This window comes from Neodiprion pinetum, chromosome 2, assembly GCF_021155775.2.
Source record: "Neodiprion pinetum isolate iyNeoPine1 chromosome 2, iyNeoPine1.2, whole genome shotgun sequence".
In the NCBI taxonomy this organism is placed as follows: domain Eukaryota; kingdom Metazoa; phylum Arthropoda; class Insecta; order Hymenoptera; family Diprionidae; genus Neodiprion; species Neodiprion pinetum.
Window position 1 is genome coordinate 29,444,930 of NC_060233.1, and position 23,229 is coordinate 29,468,158.

The 23,229-nt window shown below is 35.8% G+C and overlaps 4 protein-coding genes across 4 annotated transcripts in view; all 4 read right to left on the reverse strand.

Moving 5' to 3' along the window:
• Positions 1-7,579: 7,579 nt before the first annotated feature.
• Positions 7,580-8,971, reverse strand: LOC124212285 (microtubule nucleation factor SSNA1-like). Its single transcript, XM_046612175.2, has 3 exons — positions 8,852-8,971; positions 8,563-8,762; positions 7,580-7,758 (listed from the first exon to the last, which is right to left on the reverse strand). Exons 1-3 carry the CDS (start codon positions 8,904-8,906, stop codon positions 7,660-7,662), a joined length of 354 nt encoding a protein of 117 aa, XP_046468131.1. The 5' UTR covers positions 8,907-8,971; the 3' UTR covers positions 7,580-7,659.
• A 151-nt stretch (positions 8,972-9,122) lies between these two features.
• LOC124213279 (serum response factor homolog B-like) lies at positions 9,123-11,504 on the reverse strand. Its single transcript, XM_046614435.2, has 4 exons — positions 11,026-11,504; positions 10,500-10,720; positions 9,892-9,955; positions 9,123-9,682 (listed from the first exon to the last, which is right to left on the reverse strand). Exons 1-4 carry the CDS (start codon positions 11,089-11,091, stop codon positions 9,521-9,523), a joined length of 513 nt encoding a protein of 170 aa, XP_046470391.1. The 5' UTR covers positions 11,092-11,504; the 3' UTR covers positions 9,123-9,520.
• Positions 11,505-11,654: 150 nt separating this feature from the next.
• LOC124213272 (uncharacterized protein C05D11.1) lies at positions 11,655-17,844 on the reverse strand. The gene is made up of 14 exons (XM_046614416.2): positions 17,630-17,844; positions 16,504-16,745; positions 15,969-16,137; positions 15,692-15,855; positions 15,018-15,542; positions 14,674-14,928; positions 14,399-14,572; positions 14,072-14,308; positions 13,797-13,977; positions 13,365-13,617; positions 12,686-12,872; positions 12,417-12,560; positions 12,030-12,340; positions 11,655-11,953 (listed from the first exon to the last, which is right to left on the reverse strand). The coding sequence occupies exons 1-14, from the start codon at positions 17,799-17,801 to the stop codon at positions 11,893-11,895; spliced, it is 3,075 nt and encodes a 1,024-aa protein (XP_046470372.1). The 5' UTR covers positions 17,802-17,844; the 3' UTR covers positions 11,655-11,892.
• A 65-nt stretch (positions 17,845-17,909) lies between these two features.
• LOC124213273 (sodium channel protein Nach) overlaps positions 17,910-23,229 on the reverse strand; it is a 38,283-nt gene continuing 32,963 nt past the window's right edge. The window contains exons 12-13 of the mRNA XM_046614419.2: positions 18,514-18,847; positions 17,910-18,229 (exon numbers count right to left, since the gene is read on the reverse strand). Of these exons, the coding sequence (XP_046470375.2) occupies positions 18,786-18,847 (62 nt within the window). The 3' untranslated portion in view covers positions 17,910-18,229; positions 18,514-18,785. The remainder of the gene's footprint in view (positions 18,230-18,513; positions 18,848-23,229) is intronic.

Genomic DNA, 23,229 nt, shown 5'->3' on the forward strand with positions numbered 1-23,229 from the left:
AGTTGACCTTTGCCTTCTGTAAAAGGGAAATCACTGAATACACGACTCAAACAAATTGGTAATTATATAAAATGAATAAGAGATGCGGTTAACCAAACATGAACTTTTTTGAACGGTTGAAAAAAATGTTATTTCGGCGCAGAGTTAACCCGCAATTATAAATTACATCGTGATTATGCAGAAAATGAATTCGTTGATTATTATTTAAATCTTGTCATCAACTTTGAACTTGTGTATTGATGTTCAAATACACAGAACGATATGTTAAGATTTATCACAACATCGCACACACACTGCGGCAATATCACTTATATTTCATTTCGATTTACCCTTGGAAACAAAAAAATACTGTTTCGTAAGTAGGTAAGTCAATAGATCTGCTCAGTTTAATGTGTCTAAGAAAGCGAATCCGTGTGCATGAATATTTTCACATTCCGTTGATTCATTACCCTTGGCAAAGGTATTACTGCATGACATCTTGATGATGGATTCCCAAATTACAAAGCATTACATTACGATTGTATATCGGTTTGAAAATATAGTATCGTTGGTGCGATACCGATAAAAATAAGCTCATCTGTTATGTTATGATTGCATTACACGCGTAATCCGGCGCCGTGAATGTATCTGTAATAAATCCGATATTTTATTCGACGTATATAAATTCGTATGCCTGCCGACACAGCTCCGACAATTTTGCCTTTCAGGTATAAGTCATTAGTCAAATTTAACTACATGAAATCTAATGTTAGACAACCTTTACCGCGAATACAATTTTTTTAAATGATTTTTTTTTTGTAAGTTATTGAATTACATAGCTGAGTATATCCTGGTTTCAAAATCTGCACTAAATCCTTGTACTCGTGGTCGTTAGAACGTATGTAATTACACACAAAACGCTGGTTTTTAATAGCTGTAATTATTTACTTTTATTTAATTTCCTAACAATCACGTAAGGATAACTTAACGAGGACAGATATATTTTGGCGAAAAACTTGATGTGCAAAATGAACAAAAATTTGGTTTCAAGGAAGCCGAGTATTATATGGTAATAAAAAATGAGTCGATCTGAAATTAAATTTAATCTGATTTCGTAACTGTATCTTTAACGTCACGTCAGCGGATGTTTTTACAAAAAATATCGACTTCGTTTCAATACCTTAACTCATTCATTTTTCCTTATTATATATACATATGTTCCAGATTAAATTTGAATCCGTGTGAGTGGCAATTGCGTTTGAACACAGTGCAGCTGCAGCATTTTAATATAAATTAATCGAGGGCTTGCAAATACATCCGGTATAATATCAGCCAGACCCTGCCGCGATATTAGTTTCGACTGTGGGTGATAAAATCACGGCGCATTTTCAATGGAGCGTTGTAATATCAGCAGCTATCATTTGAATATCTAATTTTAGCTGCTTAGTATTTTTAACGTTACTACAAAAATCGTCAATGAAATCACATCTTGTCATGGATGAAATATATTCTTTACTCTTTCCCCTCATTGTTAGGTGGGCAATAATTTAACGTCTTGGATTGACCAGCATCGCATTGCTGAAAACGAGTTGTGACAAATTTTCGTTTAACTCGTATTCGAAATATTTCGAAAATCATTAATCGGAGAGAGGGAGAGAGGGAGAGAGAAGAAGAAGACTGAGTGGAAGTACGTGTATAACTTGGTATTTAGCATTAGGTCTGCCTTGACACGTTGAGAGCGTTTATATAGTTTTTTCCTTTCGCAATCCGTAGAGCCATGTTTTAATGTCACGATAAAAGTCATCAGCGATGCCGAACGTCACTGTCGCCTAGTTAACGCGCCCAGCGAAGTATCTATGCATATATTATAAAAAGGATATACTTATGTACGTATAAACCTAAATGCTCATTATTCGTAGACGGGTGAAAAACATAATTGCCGGTTTATCCGCCGGCATTGCGTGCACGATATAATTATACTTGTGTGCGAATTTCTTCGCACGACGTTCATTGAATATACCGATCTGCAAGCGTCGTATAATTAATTCGCAATATAGGTGTCTCATTATCACCTGTTTTACTACATTCTCTTACTGGAAATTCAAATCGAAATGCCATTATATGCAAACAAGAAGACTTGTAAAAAGAGTGAAAAAAAAAAAAATTCTGTCGTATACTGCGAACAGCGTGTATCTTTGAGATAATATACGCGTACGATTTATTGTAAAAGATTAGAAACTAGAACGATTTTCCCAACCTAACGACGAGTTGTCAAATTGTATATGATTATAAAATTCTCTCCTTCATGCACGCAAGAATCATCATCATCATCATAATTATAATAATTATTTTCTTTCCTCTCTCTCTCTCTGTTTCTCCCTTCCTTCCTCTCTAGTATTGATTATCGAAACGTTTTTGTAAAATTTTTTATTTTGTCGCCTAATCCTCGCCTATAAAAACGATTCGTTCGCATCACCTTGTGTGCGAATGACTAGTCATTCTCTGCGACTACTATACATATGTATAAATAATCTAAAACAAAATACACGGACAAAAATAGTTTAAACTTGTATGTTCTTACGGATTTTCTTTTTTGTACTTATATAAACTACACGTAACTTACATCCTATTCACATACATAATTAAATATGTACGATTTATTAATATACCTGATCACTAACGAACTAACATTCATTATGAACCCCCGCGTGGGTATAAATATGAGTAGATTCAACCAGATTTTATAATGGCGAATCCCAGTAATGATATTCACCTTTATAAACGTTGTAAATAAATGCATGGTCACGAAGCCAGTAACGAAGGCAAAGGCTTGCAGTGAACGCTACTGAAACGTTGTAAAATTCAGATGGGAATAAAGAATTTAATTAATGCTTTTAACGGGTCTTCCGATAAATGACCGAGCTGATGATATTTATTCATTATAGATATCTTGAATGATTAAGATATTATTCAGGTTTAAAAATATTGAAACTACCGTCAATGAAGATCAACCTGAGAGAACATTTTACTTTTCCTCAAACTTGATTACGATATCGTTATACGTGACCTTAAAAATGGCGATTTGAATATTTATTCGCCAGTTTGCATACCTGTGCGAAATTGTTTTCCGTGCACGTACATCGTTCTTTTTTTTTTGGCTGCAAATCCAGGAACACAAAAATACGAAAGTTTTTATTTGCGTTTCGAACAAACCACACGGTATTCCCGATCCGTTTACAACGAAGGAAATCTACAGAGCATGGAACTCGCTTTTTTATTCTCCGAATAAGTTTTGCGTCATATTATTGTATCCCAATCCTGTTTTTCTGCAGTTAATTCAGCAGCATTTACTTTTCTACGTATGATCAAGTTATCCCGTACGATTATTTACAAAATTATTCATCACAATTGCCAAGTATGTAACTGTAAATTGCAAGAAATCAACGCACATTGATCTAAACAGTGATCTTAAGTAGACCGAAACGGTCGACCGTGATCGCTAACAAATATCGATGAAAAAGTGGGCTACTTTTCTTCTGATTCTTTATAAACACTGTTATGCGAAAGGGAAAGGATACGCGATAGATAACGTGCAATGAGTATGTGTAAAAAATTTGTTCCTATAATGCGATAAGATTTTCACCGTTTTATAACAAAATAGTGCAAATAATTGAGCAGCGAACAATATTGACGATTATTACATAATACAAGCTGTTACCAGCGTGCAGAAGTTCTTCCTTTAACGCGCACGTAGTTGCAAAAGAAACCCGATCCACTTTACCATTCAAATCGAGTCTTTCAGCTTGTTATACGCTTACCGCAGATTAACCGCATTAGATTTAGTTATTAGTATCGCTTTCCTCTCTTCATTGTTCGTCGTCATTACGTTTATTTACGGAGGCATGGCGGTTGTGCAATTTCGGAAACCGTCGGTAGAATGATAATCGTGTTGTGGTAATTTTGAATCTCCTTAAAAGTGGGATAGCAATGGATAATTCTCCTCTTCGGTTGTACCCTGCATGGCAGCTACGTCTTCAAGTCCGTCAATTGCGTGTTCGCATACCTATACAAATAAGCTGTTATAACGCGACTTTGCCAGACCATACGTGGGATTAAGGTTGGCTTAAAAATGGACCAAGGATATACGTATGTATATGTGAAATTCACACGTACGCCAGGCACGTACCCCCATTGTCACGATTTAATTGGTTGCTTAATCACCGAAAGAAAATATCTACAACCGCAGCAGCTGCAATCTGATGCAGTCATGCCGTATTCAAAATGCACCTGCAGGCACGTATGTCCATGTAATAAATTCCCCGCAGCAGTTTTCATTGCTTTTAAACATATTTTTCCTCAAAATATAACGAATTCAGTCGTTGCATATTTTACATCTTGACGTACGTGATGTACATAGAGAAAGAATCGAGTGTTCGTAAATTTTCAAGTTATACGTTCGTTCCTTTTCTTTCGTACTTTCTTGTGATGTGAATTTAATTTTCGTCTCATGCGTCTGTACCGAATTTCTGACCGTTTCTATTTAGCCAGGTCAACCTCTCTGCTATAAGTCTGTGACAAATGCGCGCATGCAATATATGAAACACGCTATAATACCGTTCATTACTGATCACATATTGCAGTGAGTATGTACACAGGCGGTGCATTAACAATTCACGCGACCCACTGACCGATAAGTATGAGAGAAAAATGAAAGAATGGTAAAAGTAGAAGATAAAGAAGAGAAAAAAAAAAATTGGAAAACAAGCAAGCGCCTTGGTAGTCAGTACGGTAATAACATTAACGGTCTATCCCCTCGTCTTAATTGTACGCAAAGAATGTGTTACAAGATGTGAAAGGTAGCTCTGCAGGCTTGCGGCGAGTGAACCGGGTGTTCATCGGTATTAGAAGATAATTTTTCCAAGGCATATTTTAAAACGATAGAGAAGAATAAATGATTTACACACGAATCAATTGAGCGGGAATCGCATCAGCAGTTTTCGATTGGCGAGTTCGCGGCTTACGATTAGCTTGACAGACCGTATAAACAATTAATTTTAATACGACGAACGGAGGTCTTGGATCGGAGAAAAAAAATCCTGAAAGTCATACGTTGAACTCCGTGAAACCCCCAAGAGCAATTAACGCAAGGATATAAAAAATTTTCTACGTAATTTACGTTTAATAACATTAAACGTATACGTGAAACACACGAATGCCGATGATACAGCATTACGGTTTAGTTACATAATTTAAGATTGTATTGATCTCGAACCGATTTGTATAATCATTTATTAACACAATGACTTGAAATTTTTCGGAATGAAAACGTTGCGTGAAAAGTATGATAATTTATTGAACCGTGCCGGTCGTTTTATACATAGCAGTATTTATTATACGGACATTCGATGAGCTTGAACTGAGAACAGGAAATCCCAGCATGACAGGATCTTGCTGTATTAAACGATATAAAAAATTTGTTTACGATACGGCGATTAAAAAATTCTAAATTATACGATGTATATTGAGTCGCAGGTACGCTATAGTTTGCGATAAGTACTTTCAAACAAGTTTTTTCAACCACATGATGTGTACAGAGTGAATTCCTAACGACCGCATACGCATTAAATTTTAGAAGACGACGGGCCATGCAGTCGTTAGGAATGCACTTTGTATATTATAGGTATATAGCGCGCGTTGGAGACTGTTTTACATGACCCAAATGAAATAAGAAAAAGAAAAACGAAATGAAAATTGGGCGAAAGTAAAAAGGGCGTGTTACAATAAAATCCCGTTGCCCTTCGTATTCATTCATCTTCCGTTCTACTTAAAAGCAGCGATTGACAGGCGGAGAGAGGCAAAAATAAAATAAAGGTTGTAGAAAGTGGACCGAATTTGTTTCGGCCAAGTTTCTCATTATCACGTCGAATCTTATAATTTCGACATAAAATTTGTCAGCAAATTTTATTTTGTCAGCGTTGCTCGAGATTCAACTGACAAGGTGTAACAGAAGTACGCTGCACGGCTGCAGGCGATGTTCAAGCTTTCAAAGTGCAGAACTAGAACAAGACGCAGGTGAGTGTAGCGGCTTTGCACGATGAATATCGAGGACATTCATGATTACACCTGCGACAGTTGAATGACCCAAGAGTCAAGACTGATTCTCTGTGGTTCTCCAACACTGTGCAATTCCTCATCACCGTACCAACAAACTATCACAGACAGAATTTTTATCTACTTGCGGTAATCCCGTGACTATTTCGACGCTTTTCACGCTTATTAGTTTTACGACGTCTACAGATATAAATAATTACAACAGTAACGCTTCTCACGTGTCGAGTTAGACACTCACGTACAAAAAATAATTTATGTATATATATATGTATGTATCTTCGGTTCACGGTCATTCTGCAAATTGTACGCAATTAATTTATACAGTCACACTTATTTCCTCATCCGCATGTGTATGAGTAATAAACGAAGCAATGTATCGTTCCGTCATTTTCATTTATAAAAATAACGTTTCTATATAAATACACTACACTGCTATAGTACTATTTGTGGAAAGAAGGCGTTGATCCTTGTTTTACGATTGTTCCGAAATGTTGAGAAATTATGGTCCAAGTTGTGTGGAAAAAAAAAAAAAATTGAAAATTAAAAACTCCAACGTTCGTTCAAACTATCGCACCTGCAATTACCTTACAAGACCCTCGTAATCAATCCTTAAGATTAATCCTCAACCGAATTTAGCGTCTTGGCTAAGCGAGTACAAAGTGCGGAGTTGGACTCGGTTTTTTTTTTAAATAAGTGTGATAATTAACGTCTGCTCGTTTATTATACCGCTTATTTTTTTCACGCAGCAAGCGCAATTTATTCACGTACACCATCCGACTGTCGTAACTTCAATTAACACTGCATCTATGCATGATGTAGTAGATATCACTGCGAACAGGTGAAGACGTATACGAATGCAGATACCGGATAGAATATTTCAATTATTCGTGGATAATCCGTTGTATAATTAATCAACGAGTTGTTTAGTCATCTAGGGACAAATTTCGGGAATTATTAATGTCGCCGGCTTAGCAGATCGATCCTTCGTCGCATCTGCACACCTAATTTAAGACCTCCTCAAACCTTTGTGCTCGTACGATTATCTCACGCCTGGCTATAACTGTATTGCCGTCTGCAATAAGTAGGCTGCACGCTGAATATGGAGACAGAGCGACGAACGAACCGAGACGAAATCACGATCTCAGAAAAAGTATAAACATATATGTACGACGCGCAAATAGATTAGTCATAACTTTCGTGTGTACATCATACAGATTTCACTTTTGTTTTGATAAAATATTTATCATTCGCATTATTTCCACAGACGTAAACAATTTTCTATTTTATTTTCTCCTTTCGTCTACTCGTGTTAATATTTTTCGCAGGATCGTTCATATTTTACGCTTGTTTTGCATCTTGTTTTGATTCACGTGATGTATGTAATTTTTGTAAAACGTGAGTTGCATGTTTTTTTTTACGCCACTTAACAATTCTGCAGCACATTCGTTACACGCGAATAACATACGATGATCGATGTCTCACTTTTATCATGTTTTTCAATCTCTCGAAATCTTCGCCGTTTTATTTAAGCTCGTGATTATTCCTTTGTGTTATAACGGTATACATTCTCTATGAGCCCGCTCTTTCCTGAACTGCGTGGAGCGTTTGATCAAGGCAAGTGGCTTCTCTCTTGACCATGTTCAACAGAAGCTGAGAGCTCTCTAAAATCTGGAATACAGTTTATAATGAAATTCAATACTTTACTATGCAGTGCGATCGTTCACTTTCGGAAAAATTATACACTGGACCTAATTAAATTTCTGAGACTACGCTCAGAAGTTTATCCAAAAAAATAATGTTTTATTTTTTTTTGTAACGATATGTATAAAGAATGTATCGAATCATTTTTTTTTCCAGGACGAAAGATCAAGTGAAATATGTAAACTGTTGTATGATAGGTACGAAATCGCTTCAAGATCCGAAGGCTTCAGATTGCAATTGTTGAAGTTTCACAACTTTTCGAAATTTCTAATTACTTAGAGAACGTTTGTTAGAAAAAAGAAATGAATTAATTTATACACTAACGACGTGTGAAAATATACGATTAATGAATTGCCGTCGAAAATAAATTCTTTCGACAGGTCGTTTCAACGAGGAAAAAATTTCTATGTAGGGAAGGCATAGAGCGCCAAGGTACTCTCCGTAAAAATGCGTTGTTTTACCAATTTGAGAGAACGACAACTTGCAGCATTAATTACCGCAGCACATACTCACCTACTTACAATACAAGGTGAGCCTTCTACATCAAACAGGTTTTGAGACTCAAACTTTCATCTCGCAGGAAGTAAAACTCGTCCTAGCCCCGAAGAAAACGTAGACGCAAGGATTATAACTACACGCGATTGTATCGGCCTGGCTGACCGATGGATGGGCAACGATGGAGGAAATGAAAACTCGAAAATATTCGTTCGTTGTACCCTTTCCGAGTTACAAAGCTCACTTATAGTAATGTAAAATTTGTGCAATTTGCACCTTGGTGTACGCAGATTCGGTTTCCTGAATTGTTCTATCGTAGTCAGTCCTCGCGGCAGCCTTTTTTGTCAAACTCTCGTTCAGCTGTCCTATGCGATATGTCATTCTCTCAACTTCCTTTTGCAGATTATTTTTTTCCTCCTCTTCAGCCTCGATTTGTGATTGAATATTGTTCCGAGTCACCTTCAATTCCTCCACACCTTCGAGTAATTTAGAAGTGATTTTTATTGCGTGGATTTAACGTGTTTCTTTTCTTTCAAACTACGTACGATAATCAAAATTAACGAACATTTCATCAGCTCCGAATTGTACGATTGCATCGCTGCGCAGTGCTGCGTCGCCATGTGCCGATGATTTTTGCGAGGTTTCTTATTTATTTGTTTACTTGGGATATTTGTTCTTGATAATGAAGTCCGCGGATATTCAGATGATACAGTGTTCAATGTGACGGCGTATGCATGGAAATTTGATTAATTGGGGATTTATGCCGAAAAAATTGCAACCTCTGCAGCAGTCGCGGTTAACGAAACCAAGCTTATGACAGATTTTTGACAAATGTAAAAATTTTCAGGAACCGGATATATATATTTTTTTTCATCTTTTGTTTTCTTTTTTATACACGTATACTTATTCAGCTCGATTTATTAGACGGTATTGTACACTGTGGATAAATAGTATACGAAATTATACATCGCGAAGCTTCGGTCGGGAACCTTTCACGTTTCAGTTTACATCGTATTTTCGAATATTCTAATTTACAGTCTTCACTTAATCAAATGTATCGCGCATCTCGTAATTATATATTTTTGCGCGTATACATGTATAGGACGTCAAGACGTGCTTAGCAATAATCTCCAAACATGACATATTATTTTTTTAATATACTTTTCACAAATCTCGTCTGTTTGACGGTCTTCTTCTTTTTCTTGCAATTTTTTTTTTCGAATCACGTTGACTCCTAATTCTTTTCCTTTATACACAGTTTGAGTAATTTTTTTCCAGCTTCACTTGCGACTACGGGTTCAAAACTTTTGGTAAAAAAACTCGTCAATTCTCCGGTATCGTAATTCATTATAAGTGCCAAACCATGCGTGTTACAGATAGCCGATACCTCCTCAACCTACAATTCATATTTACCATAAAAAAGGTTGTTTTATATTATTTGTCGTATCCTGCGAATTTGCAAGGAATAGGAATAAATATAGGAATGCGTAATTGGCCGTTTAAATGAATAAATAAATTTTATAATCTTCAAACTTCTATCATTAGCTATTATTACGCTTTTCCCGAGTAAGTGAGACAAGAATTTTGCAGAAATTTTTTCCGTACCTCGCTCAGTAATTGGGATTTCCTTTCCGTAAATTCTGGATTAGCTTCTTCTCTATTTGGTGTTCTATAACAATTTCGATGTAATGATCAAATCGGGAAAATAAGTCGCTACAATATAGGGTGACTCAGACCTACACCTCCATAGGCCACTATAATATATTCCTCGTGAAAATTTGCACGTTTGTTATTTGTCATTGGACATTTGTCGTTTGCGAGCCATCAGCGGCTGTATTTCAAACGGCTGTAATTCGCAAACGACACATTCCCTATCAAAAGTAAAAAACGTATCGGTCGCAAATTTTTGCGAAGAATAATAGCCCTGAGATATCCTGTATGTAATATATCCATATAATGACTATAAATATCACGGCATTAACATATTCTTTACGATGCCTTTCACTTTTAGTTTTGGATTGAAATCCACGTGTATTATAAATTCAATACCTTTACATTAGATATCTCAATTAAGTCTTATCGTTATTGCAATTGACGGTTAATTTTAACTCAGAATTTTGTAATGTGCGTAACCGTCACCAAAAGTGAAAAGGGTTAATGAACATTGTTACAAATTATGTAGTATTGAGCCGACGATCGAATCGAAAACTTACGACGAGTTAGTTCCGTTTGAAATATTATTCACAACCGTATAGCCCTCATTTTCCGATAACGTAAATTTGTTATTATCGAGGCATGATTGAATTAATTGCTTTCCAGAGTCACTGGTAACAACAGGTTGGAAATCTATCGTGCAAAAACATGCCGACTTCCCCCCATCGTGATGCACAAAAACTAAAACCTGGGTGTTTCCAATTACCGACAATTCGTATGCCTGCGAATCAAATAAAAGAATTGATTATAATTGCTTATCGTATATTTGGTATATCATTTGCTGCTCATTCAATTGACGACTAAACTTCTTTAAAATGGAACGGTATCAGCAATTAGTCTGTAATGATTAGACTAATCCAAATTTTGACGTTGTTTTTTTCTTTTTTTTTATTTCTCAGTCTTAATGTGTCTGCAAAATTCCGATGATAAAGTATCCGTCGATACATTTATAGCTTTTCAATAGCTTGGAAAATATCTGTAACATTGTGTCATATTAAAAAAGGAGTTGAGGCTTATTTGACGTACCATGCTCATCAGATTTGATTTCTTCTCCATGAATTCGAATTCGAGACGCTGTTCGTTAGTTGCCATTTCACTATCTATGAAATATTTCTGCGTCTAGCTTCGTAGTATGTTTATGACTACGAAGCTGTGTTGCGAGGTTAGGAACTTACATTCGATTAGAATATCCGGTATTCGTAATCCAGAAGATATTGCTGACAAGATAACGTGAAAATACTGGTTTAAATACTTTTTTTCCATTCGTAATCTCGTCGAATCATATTCCGTAGAAAAACTGGCGAAATTTTTTGTGACGATCATTAGGTTTTCCGTTTCTTTGCTTGAAAGTAACCCGAAAATGGTGTGCCAATTGATTTATTATTGAACTTTATACTTAATATTTAAATATATTTAACATTTATGCACGTGTACACAGATTAAAAGATAACCGAGTCACATAATTAATGCAAATGTGTAAAGAGCAATTCATTTAAGGACACAATATTCATACATTATTGTTATCTGTCGTAATGTAATAGTTTAAAATGCAGTGCGATCATTTTTATAGATTATTTTTTCTTTTTTCAATCTTCAATTTCCCAGTAATAATAATAATAATAATAATGCATAAATACGATAAATGAAAAGAAAAGTAAAACAATGAATAGAAAGTTTAGTGAATATAAAAAATATTACATCAAAGCAAATGTCCATAGTCAATCATCAACGCGTACAGTGTAGTTATTTTGTAAATTTTTTTTTTGCAACGACGGTATGCTTCCTTTTTAATAGTAGCAATGTATATTAAAACTCTTCTTTTTTCAGTCACTCATCCTTTTAGTTGCCATCGCAAAGCGGAACGATAATACATTTTTAAACATGATTAACGATTTACCAAACATTTAGATAACTTTCTTCCAACGAATTGTATACTTTCAAATTATGGCCTAGCCTGAAACGAAACATATACAGAAGATATGATAAAAAATCAATTTCATTTTGTGCGCATATATTACGGTTCTACTCACTCTCCAAAACCCTCAGCGACTTCGGTCGCCTTTGAGGGATGACAAACTATAGTTGTTTTGCATTCCTTGGGGTCGAATAATTGTTTTACATATTTAGGTCCGACACGATTTATATCCTCAATAGTTACTGCCGATATGTGTTGAACCATGCGTCTGTCATAGTCATGAGGAACATTTTTTAGGTAAGAAAAAAGTGACTGAGCTACCACATCACCGACACTTTTATGTCTCTCAATTACTTCGAATATCAAAGAGGACTTAGCTGATTCGAACAGAGCCTGTTCCCATTTCCCACCCTCGAAATGACTTTCCTGAATCAAAAATATAAAGTGAAGTAAAAATTGCGCCCAGCAGATGTACATTTATGCATATTCAGAAGTTTTTTACCATTATGGTTTTAGCCTCCTTGTAAGCAGCCAGGATGTTCGTTGCTCTGTAAAACGTCAAGTACAAAAAGCCCTCGTTTAGGTGAGGGAGAACACTGTATCCGTAAGATAAGCCCTGACCTCTGATCTGTCTCCACATTGGACCCTGTTCATATAAATTAAATCGAACAAGTTTTTATCTTTTCATATGAAAAAATATCCCCCGTTCTCCATAAGGCTGTACATTCTTTGTAAAATATAAGCCAGTTTTAAGTCTGCTGAACTTATTACCTCGAGTTGTGTTAGATATTGTAGAAATACAAGTAACGGCACTAAATCAGGACTGAGGAAATCTTTTATACAAGGACTACATTGACAGAAAAATGCGGACTCAATACACCCGAGACCTGTAACACAGCTGTTAGCTGGTTCATCAGCTGGCGGAATCATCAGCGCCCAATCCTGTGTAACATGTAATCTGTAAAACATTTTCAAAAAAAGATGGAGTTTACCATACCAGAAAACAATCTAAACGTTGATTGCTCAAGTTTTTACGCTGGGAAGTCTGATAAATTCATACAATAGAACCTTGATTATTTGAATCAATTGAGACTGGGCCTAATTCGCATTGGCTAATATGGATAATGAAACAGTAACGGTAGATAAAACGGTCCTGCATGATAAAAAATATTAATAACATAATGCACATATTTTTATGTTTTTTTAACACACATGATATGTTACTTTAAGAGACGATACGTTTCATTTTAACTGCCTTTATGTGTGAAGTCAAGTTATATATCATTAATTTTAACGCAAGACTGTGAATAGACCTTCTCTGATATCTTTTCTTCTAACAGCGTGTTTACTATTTATTCATTCCAAAATATTAAACTTTAATTTGGATAACATAATCCGTTGATCGGTAAACAAAGTCCGGATAATCGAGGTTCTATTGTACTTTACTCACTTCGATTTGTTAGGGTTATTTCCTTGAGGTAATAGTACTTCCCAAGGTTGGTAAACGTTGGAAATTTGACCAGCCAACTTATCAACATTTACCGCCATATGAAAGACCATGTTCTCAGACGTTGTTAACATTTTCCTAACAGATTCAATCTCTTTCAATACTTCATCTTGGGTCGCACTATTATTCAAACGTTCAATTATTTCAGTCAAAAATTTATGCTGCCTCAACATGCTAGATGAAAAGTGATTGCTGTCTGTAATAAAATAAAATTTTATAAATTATATGCATCTAAAGACATAATCATAATCTTTTATTATATTTCAGGTCCGACCATTACGACAATTAATTCATTTATTTCGTTAGTAAACGAATAACTTCTTGATACTATTGATAGTAGTCACTGTAAGGAAGTTGAAACACCCATCTACTTACCCTTACTGTATATAAGACCTTTCATAAGATCACCCACGACTTTATTTCCCTTTCTTTTAACCTGAGCAACTTCGTTGACTATTTTAGCAGCAATGATTCTTAGTCTCTCAGGAGTGAGTTCAGTCTCGTAAAGAAGTTCCCTGATCCACTGTATTCCTTTCTCATATTTAGTCGGCTCAAGCTAGATTACATAAATACCAAACAACAATGAATCTGTTTCTATAACTAATATCCTGTTATCATTATTCCGAATTTTGACAACACGAATCTCATACTTGTAACATGAAGTTCACACTGTGACTGTAAGCTCCACATGAAAACCTAGATGTTCCATCGAATCCTATTCCAATGCTAGTTGCTACAGTGTCCGCTTCAAGTTCGGCAACAACTTGTTCATACGGTATCAACGTGTCACCTCTTTTGACAGGGCTTTCCAATATTGCTTCGAGAAGAAGCGGAAGATAGGGCCTCAACTCCTGTGGTATACCAGCTGAGTCCATAATAACGGACATCTTGAGTGAACAAAGTGAATTATTTATTACATCCTACATGGCTAATGTGGACGTGTTCAGAAAAAGGCTTCTATATCAACGTTTACTTACATAGACAAAGTTTGTATTGACATGATCTAAATACGTGAACAATGGCAAATTGTTCAAATTCAATTTGGGATGCTGCTCAGCTATATCCGATGTGAAACTCTTAATATGGTGAAAGTTTATAGAATCTGTGCTGGGTATTGGGACACATGTTAACATCTCATCAGGAATTGGTCTCTATGATAGTAAAATAAACAATTTTCAATGACCAGATTAAAACCAGAAAATGCATTGGGAGTACTTATGATAGCCAAAAATCTGTTCACAGATTCTCAAACCTCATTCAAAATCATTGCTTCCTGTAGTTCTTGTGCTTTTTTCTTAAGACCCTCTGCTCCCAGTGCTTCTACTTGCTTCTCTACTCTTTGCCGTTCGCTTTTACCTATCTCCCGTTGCCTCTCCTGGCTAGGAAATCCTCTCACAACTACCATAGGTCCATCGATAAAGTATTTCTTTAAAATATTATGCCAATATGAAGCTGGTTCCTTACCAAGCTTCTTCAAATCCTCTACTTGGTTTAATCTGTGGTCCAGCTAGTGTGTTTAAAACATAAGTATCATATAAAAAAATATCTTCTCAGCAGTGGCAACTGATTATGAAAATATTAAATTATTTTACTCACATCTTCTTTAGTCTGGCCGTAAAGAATATCGCCAATTACCATGAATGCTACCGAATCATGTGGACTGTTTTCCAAGTTGCTCAAAGTTTCTAATATGTGTCTTTGAATGACTGTGTTCAATCTTTTCATATCAATACCATTTTCTCCATCGGCTATATCTTTCAGCGTTTTAACTAGGTGATCCTTTACCAACGGTATCTTCGCCTTTGGTACATTTTCAAATATCAAGTACAACATGGCTTCTGAATTTTCGGCAAGAGAATATGCGACTTTACTCGCATAAGGATCATTTATTTCAACAAACTCTCGCTGTAAAGGACTGACTGAGTTGTCTGTCAAATATTTAAGTAGTATCGAACACCCTGTTAATTGGTACAGTTCTGTAACTGCTGACGGACCACGCCAACCTATGTTTATTAGTCCGTTATCCTCGTCGTCGCAAGGATAATGTATATCCAAATCAATACTCTCTGTTAATGGCGGGACTGGGCTTTGCCAAGGCCTTACATATGGCCCTCTGTCTCCCTGAATTATCAAAGAGAAGCGATATAACCATATATATGTACAGTCTGAATTTATGTAGAAGTCAATTGTCAACTTTCCATTTGACTTAAATGATAAGGTTAGGTATCAATTTCTGTTTCATGCTTAGATATTAAAGAGAATCCAGTCACCTTTGATATTATCTTTTGTTCAAGTGGTTGCACAGCTTTAAAAACGTCGGCATGTTTCACTTGCCCAGTTATAATAACGGTCAAATTTTCCGGCCTGTAAAACTCCTTATGATACTTTCTTACTTTATCATTGTTTGTACTTTCTCGCAAGTTTTTCATCATACCTGATTAAATTGATCATAATTAGTGAAGAAAAAGTTTTGTATTAGCAACAAGCAAGCATCTGGAATAAATTCTAAATCTAGTTTCAGATGATTTCAAGTGCATAACTGAATACCTCCAGTTTCTGATTTATATCCACAACGTCCCGGGTAGATAGCTCTTGTTAAAGCATTGTGGACCAAAGATTCTCCACTATTTTCTCCTCCCTGCATTTCGCAATAGACTACACCCGCGTCTTCCCCTTCTCCAGTTACATGATGAACTTCAGTTATAAATCCAGAATCCTGATGATGATTTATGACAAAAATTTTGGACGTCATTATATTAATTAATAGAGCATATGATTGGAACTCTCGAGTTTCCATCAAACTCTATCAGTAGACTACTATATATCGCTGAGTTATTCCTGAGATCAAACTGATCATGACGCCAAGGTTGAATTCACTCAATACAATTAATACTATAAATTTTTAGGTTCCCTGTACGCTATGGTATGAAATTCAACAATACGGAATACGAATATGGTGGAATATTGTTGAATTCAATAAGAATGAAACCAATACTCTGCACACGATTGTAGGATAGCTTACTTAATGTTAGTATATGTTGTGATATTTGTGATGCTGATTGAAACTACTGTTAAGTTTTACCGTTAATGTTGGATACAGAATGTGCTCAAGAAATATGGGCATCAGTGAGAGAAATCCTTCGCTCCCAGCAGTCGTCATGGTGTAACAAGTATGGTCGGTATCCGTCCATGCGTTTGTACCTGATGCTAAACATCTGTTAGCTAACAAGTCTAGAACACCTTTGTAAGGATATTTTTCACTCCCTAAAAAAATCAGGTGCTCCAAGGTGTGAGGGAGACCGTCATCGTCGTAGGCCTCAGTGGCTGCAAAAAAGGGTAGTGCAAGTTGATAGAACATGGATTCTGAATAAATTGAAGCAGATGATCGTGTTATCTTTTCAGGGATGTGACGCAATGTTTGAGGTATATGAGACGTATAGGTGGGTAAAACAAGTATTTGAACAAAAATTTGAGAAAATAAATGTTTGAAAGGTGTAACTGAAGCTTATCAGAGAAAAGGTCCTGTGATATTAGAAAAGGCTTTAAAATACAGAATGTCAACTGAGAACACGTTATAATCACCATTATTAACATTGGAGAAATTAAATTGAAAAATAGCTTTGCGAAAATAATTCGTCTTATTTGTCGGATTCCAATGAAGAATAACTCATTTCATTTACGAATGAATTCCTCAGAAATAGTTCAAGTAAAATTTGGATGACAATAATGTATTCTCATGCCAAATCAATAGTTCATTATCTCTAACTTATAATAAAATCAGTCTCAAACTATTATCATCAGATTTATTGGTAAATAAGTTGGGCTATTTTCTTTTTTTAAGAATCATAAAACTATACGAATTTTTCAATAAAAGAAGAGTAAAATAAAGTGATTCCCTTGATGTGCGTGATCAGGTCTTTCAAGGTTCAAATTTAATACTTTAACAGTACTTTCACTATCAGAGGGACTTTTACAGTTGAATACATGTTAATAAGCTTCAGTTAGACTTTTTGGAAGTTTGTTCTATCATGTTTTTGATTCAACAAATTTTCGACCAAACCGTACATTCCGTGCATTTTTAATTCTCGCCCACAGCTCGGTTAATTAATTGTTATGTCCACCAACGTTGATTGGCGAACGGAGGAGCAAATGATGGCCATAATGGCTGAACATAAGTAGGGTTAGGTTGTTTGATGACGCGTATTTACCGAGACAAAAGTATCCGTTGACGACGGGGCCGTCCACCTCCGCTATAACAATGGTGAGTCCAGTGTTTGACGATTTATATTTATGCACGGGTATTAAATCGTTCGATTTCAATGAACATATTAACTCAAAACCAGCCATGTTACTAGCCGGGGAACTGTCAACGGGAGCCATGTCGTTCTTATGTGGTCTTATGCTTTGGCTTCAATAAACCATAGACTTATAGAAGAGATATGCTACGCGGTCCGTGCACCGAACTGAAGCCCTGATTAGAAAGAAAAGGGAACAGCAGTAGACCGATCTCTCACTCTAATCGGTGACTTGGCGGGGGAAACACACGGAAGGCTTAAAGCAGTCTAGTAACTTACTAGATCTTAGTAACATCTGTCTAATGATTTGACGCAACAGCAGCGCTGCTCATTAATTAAATGTCTTGCGTTTGTCGCTCTGCTCTTTGGATAAATGACCTTCAAGCATCAAAATTTTCAATGAATTCCTGCTGCTGCTGATGCTTTTTGCTGCCCGTGAAACCCTAGCCGTATACAAATATACCTCCCCGCTTGTATTGCTTTTCCTGCCTGTCCTCGCCTGTCTTCCTTCACCTTCATGTTAATAATAAGTTTTAATTATTGATATGGCTTACAGATTGAATTATTAAAAAGTGATGTATATTTTATATGTTTAAAGTTATAACAGCTTTATGTTGTGATGAAGTATGAAAAGGTAATGAATTTTATATTTAGACAAGACATAATATTGTTCCGTTCATCATTAACTACAAATTAATATGTATGATTTAATTGTCTTGTGAGCTTGAAAATTGTTCTATGTAAATATAAAAAACGCGCATCTAATACCTCACAATTTAAAGACAACGTCCAGTTACCTGCGTATCGTAAAGTCCTCTTTAAGCCATCCTACAGGAAAGAAAAAGGCAACATATAGGTGGATATTCGTTGACTATACGCGATCGCTTTACTTAACAGCCACCGATCCGCCAGCTTTCATTTGCTGTTCATTCAGGTATCGTTGGAAATAGTTCAACAGCTTCACCTTCTTGACTGACATTTGGTATGATTTACGACGACAGAATATTTCTTATGATTCGCAACCATCATTAGCTATATTCTGTAGGTGTACATCACACCAACTCCTTCATCAGTAGTCCACCCATTTACTGATCCAAACTAACGGTTGTGCATCTGGATTTGTCATCTCATCTAAGGTATTGGAAAAAAAAGAACACATCTAGTATCGTACACATTAATCTACAATGTGTGTTTAATAACGGGAGACAGCAATAAAAGCATTGATTAATGAACACAAACACATTGTATGCCAAGCCGTCAAGGATGTGTTTCATATTATTATCATAGCACATTCTGTACAATTTTGCTCATAAAAGCTCGAGTTTAGTATTGCGCTTGCTTTATCCTGGCATATGTTTCCCTGAGGCTTGATGTTTCGAAAGGTGGTATTTCCAGAAGAGCGTGTGTTATACATTCAATGCTCCAGATGTCAACTTGTTAGGAATGTCCAGATTTCGCCAGAATTTCTGAAGTTATGTAATTTGGAGTGCCGCACAAAATCAGAGTATACGGGCTATTCCGCGTCAACCGGATCAGTCATCTCTCAGATATTTTTTTAATTTGGCATGTGGATTGTGTGGGAGGAGTTAGATTTTTGTGCCAAAGCGCGAATCTCATAATGCAAAATTCGATTTTTTATTAACAATAACAAATTAGACTCCCATTTTTTTCAAAAACTCATAACTTTGGCAAAAAATTAGATACAATATATTTTTTTTTTTCAAATTACGCGGAAAGCTCCATAGAATTTAAAAAAAAATACGAAATGGTAAAAAAACGTTGTTATCAATTGTTTATTTGACAATTAATTTTTCAAAGATTTTTAAAACAGTGACTGACACGATCCAAAAATTTTTTTTAAATTCTGACATGTTCCTTGAACTGTACTACAACCTGTGAATTAATTCCAGAGGGGTGTTTTTCTTCGTTTTCGAGTAAAAAATCATTAAAGGTGTCGATGCGCATGAAATTGCGGCGCGCCGAGTCTCTACGTAATGGCGGGCGGCCGGTTGCCGTCCACCGCTACCCTGCGGTGGCGTCGCAGCGTTATTTTAGAGTCATTTTCACGATGTAGGACATGATTGAAGAATCTGAAAAAAATACTGTACCTTCACAAGGCCTGCTCAAAGCGATAAGTGAAGTTTCAGGAATGTGATAACAATTGATAACAACGTTTTTTTACCATTTCGTATTTTTTTTTAAATTCTATGGAGCTTTCCGCGTAATTTGAAAAAAAAAAATATATTGTATCTAATTTTTTGCCAAAGTTATGAGTTTTTGAAAAAAATGGGAGTCTAATTTGTTATTGTTAATAAAAAATCGAATTTTGCATTATGAGATTCGCGCTTTGGCACAAAAATCTAACTCCTCCCACACAATCCACATGCCAAATTAAAAAAATATCTGAGAGATGACTGATCCGGTTGACGCGGAATGGCCCATACGGCAGCATGAAATTCCTGGAAAACCGGGAATTATACGAGAATTTTGAAGGGCTCTTGAAAATACGAGAATTTCCCAAAGCAGCCGGAAATTCGCAACGAAATTGCCGTTTCTATATTCACTCGGTGAAAAACGAAGTGTTAAAAATGAATATTTCTTCGGAATATCACTGCAGTTTTAGAATTTTCAAAATACATAGAAAGTTGACACAAAGCAAAGTCAAAATGTAGGAAGGTTAGAGTATAGAGAGCTGTACGGTAAAGTTATCACAACGAATAAGAATACATCCGTATTCTGACGGTTCTGTATTCTGATTTTCTATACTTTACTTTTCGTTTTGACTTTTCTGTACTTCGGCTTCCTACATTTTGAAATTCTATGAAATACATTTTCGCGTATTTGAAAAATTCGATATTGTGAATATTTTATTTTCTGATTTTTCTATATTTTTGACTCTACCTGAATTCATCAGTTTTACACACCGTCGAATGTTGATCATATCATCCGAACACACTAACGCCGTAGAAATCATTATATACGAATATACGGGAGTTTTGAAAAAAATAACCGTGCATACACGGGAATTTTGAATTCTGATACCGCTGGACATCAAGATACAAAGTTTCTCCGATACTTGTTTTTCCTGAAAACCACGGTTTAATTACATGCGTTGTGTACTAACTCGCCTCGAGTGCGCCTCAATCTTTGATACTGTTTAATTAGCCTTTGTGAGATTACTAAGCATCGCTAATTTACAGTAAAAATTATTGCAATTCCGTAATCCGTTAACAAATTTCGAATATTCAAGGTTCTTATTGATTTCGTGAAAGTTTTTCAAAGTGATGTAAATTGAACAACGATTTTATAAAATCAATTTCAGAAGGCTCGTTTTTATAAAGCAGTATATTACAAGCAATGTTTTATTTTACTCAATTAATTAGTTATTTAAATGAAAAATCTAATATTCTTGTGAAAAATTAGGTAATACATGCATTTTCGTATACGTACCTAGTTATCCATAAAATATCATTCAGATATTCGTAAAATGCATTTCTACCCTGTTTATCCCCCCTATATGGCCGTTATTTTATTGGCGAGTAATATTTTTCGGTAATATTAGATTAGTAGAAGAATATTTGTCGCAATATTGGTTTATCAAAATGAGCCTTAACATTTGAAGACTTGATTTGTTTCAAAATCGAAAAAAAATAATTACACGTATACAAACATTTAGCATTTTCATTTTCACACAAATTTCTGTTACGCTCGTGACAGCGAAACCATGACACATGCGCAAAGAGAACCATTCTCAAGTTTATTGTAGATACCACATTTTTTGATTTTCCGAAAAAAAAACAAAATTTATGTGAATGCCGTCTTCACACACACACACACACTGACACACACACGTGTAAAAGCGCGGCGCTGGACTGAGAGCTGTATGATAAGTCACCTTTTGCGGGGCTTAATCCACCGGCAATAACATCAATTTCTTAGAGCGTCTATTTCTGGGCACATCAGAAAATCAACAACATACTTTATGGTGACATATGACCTCTCAACTGTGTTCGAAAATTTGACATTGCTAAATGCCGAATCAGGACTATTGACGGTACGTACAAAACGTAGTGTAATTAGCTGTATGGAACAGAGAAAGCATGAACACAAGATTTAAATTGACGTGTAATACGAAAGAACGATCAGTTTAGAAAAAAAATGACGATAAATTGGTTATCCCGCAATACTGTTCGAAAGAATTAATGAGAATTTCTGTCAATCTTAGGTCAAATAACAGCCGAGAGTGGTTGTTCAAAACCTGGGTTGATCAATTCGCCTTCAATCCACTGATCCCCAATAACTTAAAATGGCTTTAGGATCTACCCATTTTTTACTTCGCCTTCGAAGTCGGCGATCGATGATTAAATTATTTTTCGTCTTGCAAAGGATGCAAGAGATATGAGAGCAGAGAGAAACGTTGATTGATATTCATCGAGACTCACCTTCCCAAAGAAACGACCCTTTATGTAGCTCCTTCCTGTACATATTTTCATCGTAGATCACATTGGGAGTAAAGTTGTTTTTGTCATGTTTAGACATCTCTATTGTTCCGGGTAATTCGAGCCACAGTCCGGTAAAGTTATAACACTTAGAAATCACCTAAAATCACAGTTATAAGGCACGTAGTACACCCAACGCCACTTCTCTTGATCACTCGTGCTCAACTGGCTGCGGTTTCGTGTTGAACGGGCAACGGATTTTAATGTTTGAATCGAGAACTTTTAGCCAATAGCGTACGCTCAACTTGACACGTGACATCCAAATTGTTTGATTTTTTCACCTTTGCTTGCCTTGTCACGACATTTGTTTACAAGCAGTCACAACGGTGTCATATGGTTTATATTCACATTCCCGTACGGACGAGATAAACGTGTGAATGCATAGGTGAGGTGTATATCCGTGTATCGGAACGTTACCACTGTAAGTTGTCAGTGAACGTTACTGAACAAGATTGTTTATTCATTTATTTTACGAAGAAACAATCGAGATACGATCTGTGTCCACCGGATGAACAAAAACACTTTCCTTTTCCGTCTATCGATAAAAATTAAATAAATGCATTATCAATGATTTCACCATGGGATATATTCTTTATCGATTCATTGGTTCATTGATCACATATCTTATAGATATGTTTGCGTATATACATGCACATACACCAGAGATACTTGTAAAACCAAGTAGTTGAAGACACGGTCAACATAGGTATGATAAATTCACAATTAAACTTACTGTAAAGGGAGTAAGAAAAAGACTACTACTAAGTATTTTCGGTGACCATGATAAGGTGGCCACCCCCCTCCAAAATCCAGCCCCGTGATGTTCTGAGAAATTTTTTGCATGATTTCTGAAGGAAATACGACGAACTGTCCGATAGCGAGGACGAAATTTTTATAAAAGCAAGCGATTTTGCGTCCGTGACTCAAAATAAATGTTCATATTTTCTGAACATGCGCCATTTACTGAGTTCGGATATAAAAAATTTTTCGGGATCCGTCCAACCAGTCACCTAG